Source organism: Eulemur rufifrons, chromosome 9 (assembly GCF_041146395.1).
Source record: "Eulemur rufifrons isolate Redbay chromosome 9, OSU_ERuf_1, whole genome shotgun sequence".
Lineage (NCBI taxonomy): Eukaryota > Metazoa > Chordata > Mammalia > Primates > Lemuridae > Eulemur > Eulemur rufifrons.
Genome location: NC_090991.1, coordinates 36,786,412 through 36,798,616, shown reverse-complemented (window position 1 = coordinate 36,798,616; position 12,205 = coordinate 36,786,412). Strand labels below are relative to the sequence as shown.

General features: G+C 49.8%; 1 protein-coding gene across 1 annotated transcript; it reads right to left on the bottom strand.

Moving 5' to 3' along the window:
- Positions 1–2,483: 2,483 nt before the first annotated feature.
- GSDMA (gasdermin A) lies at positions 2,484–11,538 on the bottom strand. Its single transcript, XM_069481347.1, has 11 exons — positions 11,325–11,538; positions 10,955–11,135; positions 8,242–8,407; positions 7,372–7,468; positions 6,820–6,867; positions 6,387–6,413; positions 5,897–5,917; positions 5,091–5,245; positions 4,173–4,287; positions 3,201–3,274; positions 2,484–2,726 (listed from the first exon to the last, which is right to left on the bottom strand). The coding sequence occupies exons 1-11, from the start codon at positions 11,536–11,538 to the stop codon at positions 2,484–2,486; spliced, it is 1,341 nt and encodes a 446-aa protein (XP_069337448.1).
- Positions 11,539–12,205: the final 667 nt, after the last annotated feature.

Below are 12,205 nucleotides of genomic sequence, written 5' to 3'. Positions count from 1 at the left end.
ATTTTAGCTTAGTGCTGTAAATAAGGCATAACATTTCTGCAGCCCGGGAGTGCGCATGGTGGAAAGGATGCATTTGTGCAGAAATCACTCCAATTTATTAAAAAGATAGGGGTCCATCCTACATACGGCCCAGGGCTAGCCCCTCTCTGGGCTGCGGTGTTTTGTGAGGGTTGGGGAAAGAGGGTGGAAGCCCGTTGAGGGGGCCTTTGTACATCAGGCAGACACTGTTGTGAAATGGGGAACAGAATAATGGTGTACCTAAGGGGAAGGAAATTGGACCGGAAACCCTGCCCACTTATTTTTCAAAGGACTCCCCCACTGATTCTCTGCAGTGTAGGTGAAGCCAGGAGGTGAATACAGCTCCCAGTTTATGAAGACACAAAACAAAAACTCCCTATCTTGCAACGTTCGTCTCTCCTATAAATGGAAGTCCTGGGTTTTATACCTTTGATGGACTGTACGAGACAATCTAGCCCTGTTGTAAGGACCTAGAGGGCAGGGAATATGTTTTGACCATATCCTCCTTTTTATATAAATGATATCCTATATATTCTTTATATATATATATGATATCCTACATATCTTTTGTATTCCCCTTTTCATATGATTGCAGCAAATAGTTCTTTGCATTACACAGCTACTTTCTAAATGGAAAGATATGTGCTCCAGTTTTAGAAAACATGCCTTGACAAATTCCTCCTTAACTGTCCTCTTACACCCTCCTCCCCTCCCTCCCCCCCAGCTGTGGGATGGATAACAGGACTTTTGAATCATCACTGGAATAAATTCACTAGAGCTTCTTCATAACACTGTATCTGTAACTGAAGGTGGGCGAGAATGGTAAGGAAGAAAACAGACGAGATTTATTGTTTATCCTTAACAATCAAAGAAGTTACTCTTCTGGATGGTTAGGATGTTAGCTCACCTCTCTATTAAGTTTACATCACAAGGAAAAAACAATTAAGTCAGCAGATAACAACCGAGTAAGTCCATGAGCAATGCAGTGAGGCTTTGGAAGATGCCCAGGGTGGGGGAGGATGGATTTGCACAAAGCCTTTGGCAGTTGGTCATGAATTCTTGGTGAATGAGGGAACCAGCTTGGGCAGGGGGTGGCTAAGAAGGAGGAGAGTCTGACTCCTGGGGGCAAAAGCCTTAGAGAAATTATGCCACCCATAAAACTACTTTAAAAGAGATTGGTGAAGGATGTTCAAACCCAGCTTTAGGCGGAGGAGGTTGATATAAACACAGCTGTTTGATGAGATTGCAATATACATATTAGCCAGTCCATATGCTAAGCCTACCCATACTACTTCCTCCCACAACCACCCTGAATTTCAACATAGAAAGGTGAAAGAAGATAATACCATGATTTATTTTTAAAAGGTTTGGGTCAGTCTTATTCTTGGGGCTCTCTCTCCTTTTTTTTTTTTTTTTTTTTGGAGACAGAGTCTCGCTTTGTTGCCCGGGCTAGAGTGAGTGCCGTGGCGTCAGTCTAGCTCACAGCAACCTCAAACTCCTGGGCTTAAGCGATCCTACTGCCTCAGCCTCCCGAGTAGCTGGGACTACAGGCATGCGCCACCATGCCCGGCTAATTTTTTTTGTATATATATATTTTAGTTGTCCATATAATTTCTTTCTATTTTTAGTAGAGACGGGGTCTCACTCAGGCTGGTCTCGAACTCCTGACCTCCAGCGATCCACCCGCCTCGGCCTCCCAGAGTGCTAGGATTACAGGCGTGAGCCACCGCGCCCGGCCTCCTTTTTTTTTTTGAAGACCCATCTGCATTTTCTATTCAACAGTACTCGAAAGTTGTCTTATTTTTGTTTTGGGTTTCTACCACATATCTGTAGATCTTTCCCTCAACCCAGTGCGGGAGGACCCCCAAATGCTCGTCTTTGAAGACAAGCTGCTTTGATGATCTTCTCACTTCAGAATCTAGATCCCACATTCTGCACCTTCACAGTTTGAGCATCTTCCAGCTCGCCTGAGGACAGAAGAGGGTAGCGTTCATGTACATATGATCTCTATGTAGTATGATAATGATAATTTCTTTTTCTGGCACAAATTAAGAATTTCCTCATGATAAATTCTTTAAACAAAAATACCAAAAGATACCTCATCCTAAGATTGACATATTATTTTTCATTAATTCCAGTGAAGCTTGCTTTTTGGAAGTACGAGTAGGAGAGATTAGGACAGGAAGTTAATTAATTTATTTTTCCAGTTTTGCTGAAATGGCTCATAAGTTCAAAAGTTTGAGTGCTTCTACTTCCAGAGGATTTAAACCTCCACAGATGGGCTTCGTGGGTTGCAGGGCTGGAGGGACAGGGAGGGGTAGGTGGAAATTGGTTATCGTTGGTGACCAGCTAGGATTTCAGTCATCCTCAGCCTGGTGGCTCTGAAATGCCTTTGGGTGTTAAGGACACAGCACGATGAGGTTGGGAAGATATTCGAGAAGCATGAAGCAGGTGGCAAAGGCAAGTTAAGAAGCCTTGGTGAGCAGCTGAAGGAGGGAGAGGCTAGCGTAAAGGGCACAGAGGCGAGGGAGGGTGTCTGGGTCCCATGTGTACTGGGGGCCGGATCTCTGCACTTCCAGGCCACTCAGTCCCACTAGGGCCTCCGTGAGGGTCAGTTCCTCTTCCCCGAGGGAGGAGAGCAGCTCTGGTCGCAGAGGGAAAACACTCTCTTTATCCTGGAGGAAATTCTGTTCCATTGTGCTCTCCACCTAGAAGGAACCAAAGCAGCATGAAAAGAAAGAACTGGAAAACTCTCTTCCTGTCTCCTAACTCATAAAAGTCACACCAAGGCTATATTTCTCTGATTATAACTCCTTACTTTACCTTACATTACAACTCCATCTGGGTCTTTGGATAGCTTTATATGGTGAACAGCACATTTTTAAGCCCCATTTTACAGAGGAATAAATTGAGACAGATACATTAAAAATTTTGCTCACATTATTTGGCTAGGAATAAGCAAAGCCAGAATTTTCTGTCTTGTCTCCCAAGATCAGGCTGATCAACCCAGATCCCAGAAATTCAGCCTTCTACCTCTTGCATGGAGAGAAAGAGGTGTGCATGAGCTCCTGGGAAAAGATAGGCGCCCTTCGAACCATTCTATCATTAAGCGACATCTGCATCTTTCCACTGGCTGTACCTGCTCTAAAACTCTCCCAGCATCTGCCTTTTTTTTTTCTTACCAGCTTTAGCTGCACAGGTAGGATCTTCTTCTCCATGGATTTTACCAGCAGTTTCTGTTGGGCTTCACTTAGCTCTGGAGAAAAAAAAAAAAAAAAAAAGGCAGAAATAGAGATGAGTATGTTGCTGGTGCAGAGTGGACTACAGATTCCAAATAGTGCACTTCCAGAATGTCAGCATTCATTCATTCATTCATGGTTGAAAGCCTGCTCTATGCCAGGCACTTTTGCCGAGTGTTAGGTGAAAATCGTACCCCCTTCCCTCAAGGGACTTGCAGTCTGGTGATGAAGACAGAGTAACATGTAATTACAATACAGGTGTTAAGGGAGCTGGAGCTGAGAGGTCTACTTTGGTCATGGAGTTGTATATTTCAGTTAACATCTGAAGGAACAGAGTTTTTCCAAGAGGGGGAATGTTTCATACAGAGGGAGGAATAGAATTTAGGGGCAAGATCAGAAGATGTTACCCCCAGAAATTAAAGCTAACGGGTATCAATATAGACAGGATGAACTTAGCTATATGCAGAAGTTTTTTTTGTTTTTTTTTTATTTTTTTTACCTTTTTTTTTTAGAGACAGGATCTCACTCTGTCACCCAGGCTGAAGTGCAGGGGTGCAAACATAGCTCGCTGTAACTTCAAACTCCTGACCTCAAGGGATCCTCCTGCCTTGGCCTCCCAAAATGCTGGGATTACAGGTGGGAGCCACTGTGCCCAGCCTTATGTGGCTGATAAAACTAGGGTTATTTCTGAATCTCTATTAGCAGACTAGGCTGTCTTCTCAGACCATCCAAGATGATCAAGTGAATTCTTAGGCATGAAACCAATTTTTAAAAATGTAAATATAAACTACTTAACCATGGTATATTTTGTCTGTCATTCACTCATCCATTTATTCATGCCTTTGGGAACTCATTCAAGTCATTCATTCCTATCACTGAAAAGGTCTATAAATGAAGACCTTATTCCCCACTTGCCTGTTAGTGCTCCAAGGAAATAGAGGATGGCACCCATAGCCTCCTTTGAGAGCAGGACGTCTTTTGGGAGTGCCTCCAGCGTCACTTCATGTCCCTTGCCTAGAGCCCCTTCAAGCTGTGGGGAAAGATAGGCGACTATTGAAGACAGCACGGGTAAAGAGCCCAATGTGGTGCCCGGCACATAACAATCCCTTGTGACATGTTTTTTTGTTTTTTTTTTTTTTTTTGAGACAGAGTCTCACTCTGTTGCCCAGGCTAGTGTGAGTGCCGTGGCGTCAGCTTAGCTCACAGCAACCTCAGACTCCTGGGCTCAAGCGATCCTACTGTCTCAGCCTCCCGAGTAGCTGGGACTACAGGCATGTGCCACCATGCCCGGCTAATTTTTTCTATATATATATTTAGCTGTCTGTATAATTTCTTTCTATTTTTAGTAGAGATGGGGTCTCGCTCTTGCTCAGGCTGGTCTCGAACTCCTGAGCTCAAACGATCCGCCCACCTCGGCCTCCTAGAGTGCTAGGATTACAGGCGTGAGCCACCGCGCCCGGCCCCTTGTGACATGTTAACTCTCTCTCATTTCCCCATTTCTTTTTCGAGGTATCAAGGTCTAAAAAGTATTGGACTGGAAAGGGAAAGTTCCAGCCCCTTCCAGCAGAGGGCCCTTCTGGCCTGCCGCCTGCCCTCCGTCCATCAGAGGGACCATGTGCCTTGGAGGAATCTGCACTGTTTGGCCTTTTCCAGGGGACAGAGGGAGCAGCAGTGGCCTGGCAGCCTGAAGGCACTTGGCCAGCCTTGGGGAAGGTACTCACTACTGACTCCCCTGGCCACTGGCCACCTTCTGCCACTGTCAGATCCCCCCACCAACTGCAATTCTCCCCGCCCCAAAACCTGTCTTCTCCCATCCTTCCACTGGGGCCTCACCTCAAGCTCGAGGTCTTGTAGCTCCTTTTTCCTCCCTAGAAGTTTGCTGAGGGAGCTGAGCAGGGAGCTTTGCCCCTCCGGGCTCAGCTTGTCCACTTCTTGGGTCTCTCTCTGAACCTCTTCTTTTAGAGTCTTGAAGCCTTCGTGTACGTCCCCTATGGGGACAGCGAATGTGGCGCATGGTACTCCATCTGGCACCCTCCCCGTCCAGCAAGCATCCTCCCCGCAGGGCTCATTCACTCTCCGCCCTCCTCAGGTCCACGCACCCTGCCCCCAGCTGGAGCCTGGCCTCTTTCTTCTTCACCAAGGAACGAGGTTATGAGGATATCCACTAGCCCTTACCTCAGGGTTGGGACAAGGAGGTGGCCAAGACCTGTAGTATCATCTAACCCAACAGTTAACATTCCCTGAGACCCCAGGCCTCATCCCGAATCAGTACACAATTGACTTCGCGTTCACTAAGACGTCAGCTAAAAGTTGAGGAAGAAGGTCTATTTCTTCTTCTCAGGAGTTAGTTTGACAAAGAAGAATGACTCTGGTGACTGAGTGAGGGCCAGGATGGGGCTGTTCCAGAGAGCAGTGCGTGTACATCCAGGGATGTGGGTGGACCAGGGAGAGCTCGAACCTTAGCCTGGTCCTCTGGGGGCCTGGCATCCCCAGAACATGTCCTGCCTGCTTTGGAGAGAGTGGCTCCCTGGAAGTGGCTCCAATCCCTGGGACCCAGGACTCAGCCCTTCCCTTCCCTTTACTCCACCTCCTGCCACCTTCATGCCAAAGTCTTGGGAGAAACTCACAAAATTCCTTACCAACATCAGATGCCTGGATAACTGAGAAAATAACAAAGAAACAAAACCAGGTAAGAATGTAATCTTTCAGAGTGGCAGCCATACCCAGGGGATGAGACACCAAGGAGGATGAGGAAATATGTCCTGTCTGTCTCCTGGGAGCTCCCAGCTATCTTAAGGATACTCTTGCTCCTGACATCACTGTGACTCAGAGGCTCCAGCCCTGGTTGCTGGGTGGCAGAGCTGCAGGTGTGTGTGTAGCAGGTGACAGCTACTGAGGCCCTTGGCGACAAAGGTTGAGGCATCAGACCACCCGGGCATCTCGTAAAGACTTTCCCCCTCCACTGCTTTTTCCCAAGCTATTGGAATTTCTGCCACGTTTCAGGGACAATTGTTAGCTGAGACCTGCTCTGCCATCTTCCCTGTCAGTCCCACAGAGAAGGGAAGAAAAAGATTGGAGTTTTAAAATTCTGAGTCAAGAAAGTTGCAGTGAATGAAAGGAAACACTTACGGATGAACTTCTCCTCTCCTGGTTTTTCTGAAGACAGAAACAATGCACATCTGTCAGCATAAAACTCATTTTTGCCTCTTTATCTAAAACAGTTGTCAAGGCAGCGTTATCAGCGATCGTTATAAAAACACATGGAGATTATGTCAGCTCATCCGCCCCCGCAATTTGGGAACAGACACTGTCTCCAAGTCTCATTTCTGCTTCCGATTGTGCCTTCTGGTCTCTGTCTTTCTGTTTCTCTGTCTCTCTTGGGGAGTATTTATATGTCTCTATCTGTCTTTCCTAAAGTTGAAGATGGACACTCTTAGGGACTTGGGAAACAAAAGCAGGGGCTCCTTGGGGGATTATGGTATGAGTGGAGGGTTTAGGATTTTAGCAGATAGTGTCAGCGTCAGGCAGAAGATGGGGGGAGTCTGGAAGCAATTTCACTTACCCCCGGGAGGGAAGGTTTCCATGTTGTCATTGCAGATGTGCGGAATATCTGTGAGGGGCCAGAGAGGGAGAGCAGGAGGTTGCTTAACAGCTGCTCCATATTGTCTTCCCGGTCTCAAGCCCAGGGGATCTGAGAAGGGCTAGGACCCTGCCCCCAAATGCCCCCTCTAATTCCCTGCTCAGCCTCCATTGCTGGAAGCAGTCTTTTCTTCCTGTGTAGATTCTGTCCTATGTTAACACTATTTTCTGCCTTGCATTCTAGTACTAGTGTCTGTGTCTCTTTCCTCTTTTTGCCACAGACAAATGAAAGCAGAGGCTGTGCTTGTTCATTTTTGTACCCCCTCCCCTCCCATCAACGACCACAGTGCCTGGCACCCAGGAGATGATCAGAACTCAGGAGCCCCTTCACCCCCTCCTCAGAGCAGCCCCTGTCACTCTGTCCCTGGCAGTCGGACCACGATACAATACACTCCTTCGCTCATTCTCTGACATTGCCACAAGAGGGGACCAGGATGCCTCCATATTCATGTGTATAATTCTCGTCTCTGCTTACCCCACTCATCTTTGCCTTTGACTATCAGCTGTCTCACTCGAAAGGCCAGGACGCAGCCCTTGGGGATGGTCACAGCCTCCTTGTGGTTTACGGACCCCTAGGATCAGACAATGAGGATTTGTGAATCTGAGAGATCCGAAGTATGAGACATTGGGAGTAGGGTGGGGGCAGGAGCAGGGTCAGGGCAGAGAGCATTTGTGGAGGTAAGAAGTTGGGAACTTCAGTGGTGTCCCCAGTCATCCCTCCAGTGATCTGTGTCTCTCTTCCTGGTTCAGACCCGAGCAGGGAACTGGGCAGACCTGCTCCATCACCTGCCTGTGCATCACCCTGTCCCCCCTTAGGGCTTCCACCCAGGCCCCGACTCCTTCTTCTTCTGTGCCATCTGTCCCATGCTCACTTTGTTCAGGAAGCCTTCCATGACTAGCCCCTACTCCTGGCTCCCAATTCCAAACAATCTCTTGAATACTGATACTCAATAGCTATAGATTTGCAGAGCATTACTTATTTCCGTTGAATTTTCCAAACCTGTGTCTCGGGGCTTTAAAGTATGTGTCTCCTCCATGAGCCTGAGAACTTTCTGGATGCCTCCTCTTCAGGCTGGGAGCACCATGGGGGAAAACTCATGAGTTTGAGTTTCTCTTTTTCCAAAAGTTTCCTGTGGCATCTGGCACAGGGATCTGCCTACACTGGGCCCCGCTGACCAGCGAGGGGGATTGTGTCTGGCCAGCAGGGGGAAGGAGCGTGTTCTTTCAGTGTCCTGTGTGGGCACCGATCGTGCAGAACCAAGGAAGCCTCTGACAAGGGGCTGAATGTAAACATGCATGTGTGTGTGTGTGTGTGTGTGTGTGTGTGTGTGTGTTTGAGCCAAACCTGTAGCCCCAGGGGGGCAAAGAAGGGCAGGGAGAAGCAGCCCTCCGCCTTGCCAGCTCTCTCCAGGGTGACCTCCTGCACTGTCTCCACCACCTCCATCACCACGTACAGGTTCTCTCCCCGATCTCGCATCTCCTTCAGGAACGGGTGATCTGCCACCAGCTTCCTGAGGCAGGACATGAGGGAACCGTTCAGAGCTTCCCCTGCCTGGGCCATGCCCTGCTCCTTTCTTCTGTCGTTCCTAGGAACTAAACACTGTGGTAGCAGGGAAGGGCTGAGGACTCTGGGGTAAGACTGAGTTGACACCCAGACCTCCTGCTCTCTGGCAGGGCGGCTTCCCTGAGTCCTAGTCGCCCCATCTGTAAAATGAAGACAATGGCGCCCACCTCCAGGGCTGCTGGGAGATAAACTGGGAAGTGCTCTGGCGACCCTCCTGCCCGGAACAGGGCTCACGGGTGTGTCCTTCTCCCCTTTTTCTTCTGTCCAAGGGCAGATTCTCCTCCCTTTCCTCCCCGTTCATCTCTTCTGGGATCCTTTTTCTCCATCTCTTATCCTCTCTGGCACCATTAACACGGGTTCCTCCTCTCCACTTGCTCCTCTACGTAAACATGTCCCTGATCCTAACAAATTCACTCCTTTTTCCCCCTGATATGTAAAGAGCTTAGAAAATTCACTTTCTTTGATCTTGCTACTCTCTCAAATTACCACCCTGTTTCTTTCCTGCACTTAGTTGGCAAAGATCTCAAAAGATATGCCCACGCCCACTGTCTACTTCCTCACAGCTCGCTCCTAAATTCTCTGTAATTTGCCTTCTGTTAGTACTCCTCAGCGGAAATCACAATGACCTCTGACCCGTCAAACTCAATGACCTTCCCTAACTCTGCAGTGCTTGACCCTGTTGTCCAAACCCTCCATGTGACACTGGCTACTCTTGGCTTCCGATCGCACTGTACCACCCCGGTTCTATCCCACCTTCCTGATGCTAAATCTTATCCACTCTGTCTGCATCTCGTTTTCCAGTTATTTGGTTCCCTAAAATTTTATGTTCTCTAAGATTCTGTTCTCACTCCTCTATTCTCTGAACTCCCCCCAACAGCACCCCCATTTCTACAGCTTTAATCTTACATTGTCACCACCACATGTGTGTCTTCACCTTGACTTTTCTCCTGAGCTCCAACATCTTATTTCCAACGACCTGGCAACCATCCTCAGCCCGTGTGTCAGCAGAGCCACGCACTCAAGGGAACTCACAATCTCCTTCCAAATCTACCTCTGACCTCTCTCTTCCTGTTTGTCACCTGTAATGTCACCTTTAATGTCCTGTAATGAATGCCACCACCTGAGTCAAATCTCAGTGTCATCTTTGACAAAACCCCCACTCTCATCCTGCGATCGGCCACCATGCCCAGTCCATTCGATTGCTGTTTGCAACAGGCTTTGACTCCGACCCCTTCATCCCGACTGCTGCTCCCCAGCTCGGGTCCTCAGCTTGCCTCACTGACAACGGTGGGACACTGTCTTGCCTGATCTGCCTGCTTCACAGCCCTGGCCCCCTTCCTCTATATGACACTTCCTCCATTTGGCCAGATGAGTCATGAGACACAGCAGAGCTTTGTCAGGGTCTCCCTGGTGCCTACAGAGTGGTTCAATCCCCCTGATGTAGCACCCGGCACACCTGTCACCTGGGCCCACTCAACATCTCCCGCTCCTTCCACTCGTATCTCTTCTGTTCCCCCCAAACTGGCTGTTCATCGTCCATACTTGTTTTGAGATTTCTCGCCAGTGTGCCTTGGTAATACCTGTCTCCCAGCCCTGCATGTCCGATTTCTGCTCATCTTTCAATGTCTAGATCATAAGCTGCCACCTCTGTGAGGTCTTTGCTTATTTCCCCAGCCAGAAGTCCCTCTGACCGGCCACAAGACTTAACAGAACCATTCCTGTGGCTCTTACCACTTCTTGCCTTGGATTATAATTACAGTTGCAGGTTTGGTTTGTGTTTTTCACACTCCTGGATCCCAAAGTTCTTGGACAAAGATGTACTAGGTGCACCCCAGCATGTAATAGGGTGCTTTGCTATGTAAATAGAGCTCTAGAAATGCTTACTAGGCGACTTCCCAAGTCCCAGCCCTTCCTTCCTGCCTCCCCAGTCCTCACCTCCTTCTTTCAACTACTACTTAACTACTTAACAGTCAGTTTCCCGTCAAGCCAAACATCCGCGGTGCCCATCATCAACGTGGCACCTGCCACACCCTTCGCGCCGTGAGGCAGCATTCCCAAGGGCGTGCCTGATGTGTGGACGGGGCCAGGGGGAGGCTTCATTTATGGGAGCAAAACACTGTGTTCAGGCCTCAGTAGGGCACAGTGAAGACCCACCCCTCCCCTTTCCCAGTCTTAGAGTTGGAAGGAAACTCAGAGATTGTCGTCCAACCCCATATTTTGCAGAAAAGATGAAGTGACATTTACAAAGTCACACAGCAGGCTAATGTGAACATCCTCACAGTTGAAGGTGGTCCTGGAGGCCGTGGGAGGACCGGGAGGAGTGGTTAGGGCAGGGCCTGGCTGCACCCATAGGCCAGAACAAGAGCCCCCCCTGTAGTGACTACCTTGGGGAAGGCCAGTGTGAAGGCCCCACCTTTCAACTCAGGGCCCAAAGCACCCTTTCCATGTACTGCCCTGCCCCCTCTGGTCACCTCTCGGCCCTGTCCCCTCTTACCTCTCCCCCTGCAAGGTCTCCAGGGCCTTGGGAGCCACGCTGAGTGTCTGGACTTCCAGGGTGCTGTTCCGGGACAGCCCTGCGGTCCCCCTCACCTTCACCGTCTTTGGCACATCCACCTCACCCTCCACTCGGGCGTCCAGCATATTCTTAAAGCCAAAGCTCCCAGTGTCTCTTGGATCTGCGGGAGGGAGATGGCAGGAGGAGCTGGGCTGAGGGGTATCGCTTCCCCCCGGCCTCCTCAGCTCCTAAAAAGGGCTTTGGCTTAGATGACACCCATTCGAGTCTGGGCAGAGGGGGCTTTGGGGTCCTCCTTGTGGGCCCCCATCCCTCAGCATCCCTCACACCCAGCCCCATGCCCGGGGCTGACCTGAAGGGGAGCTGCCAGGCTCCAGCACGTCCAGGAGGGTGTAGTCGGTGCGGACATAGCGGGCCCCCCAGAACAGCGTGCTCTTCCTCTTCCTCAGCACCAGGCAGAAGGGATGGAAGCGCTTAAAGTCAATGAGGCTGTCAAGCGGTGTCAGGTCCCCTCGAGGGTTTAGTTGCCTGGCCAAGGCCCGGGTGACATTTTCAAACATGGTCATCGTCTGTGTGGGGAGTGGGAAGACGGGAAAGAATCAAGGTGGCTGCCCAGGCGACCAGGACCCGGTGAGACCCCTGCAGGGAGGGCTCACTGGCTCTGGGGCAGGGACAGGTCTCAAGGTGCCTGGATCCCCCAGTGTCAGAGCTGGAAAGAACCAAAGGCGTCTTCATTTTATGATGAACAACCTGGTGCTCAAGAGCTGAAACGACTGCCGGAAGTCACACAGCTGGACAGAGACGCCAGCCCGCCCCTGTCTTTGTCGAGGGCTGTTTTCTCACTCCATACTCATTTTCTCCACAGACTTGGAGCCTGGCTGGGACATTTCATCAGCAGTGGAATTAAAGCTTCCCCTCACGCCAGAAAATAGCGACAGCCAGGACCTGGGGACACCAGGGAAGGGAAGCAGCCACCACGGGTGCCGAGGGCCTGGGATGCAGAGCTGTTCACCTGGACCGGTTGTCCTTTCTTCAGATAGGGGACACTTCCCTGCACCCTGTGCCACCTCCTGGCTCACAGGTGTGACGGACCCATCTCCCTCCAGGCAGTGGCCCTAGATCCAGGCATTCTGACAGTCTTCGCCTTCTCTCCCTCTGCTTGCAGTACCCCTTTCCCAATCTAAAGAACCCTTGCCCATCCTTTGAGACTCAATTCGGGTCACCTCCTTTTGA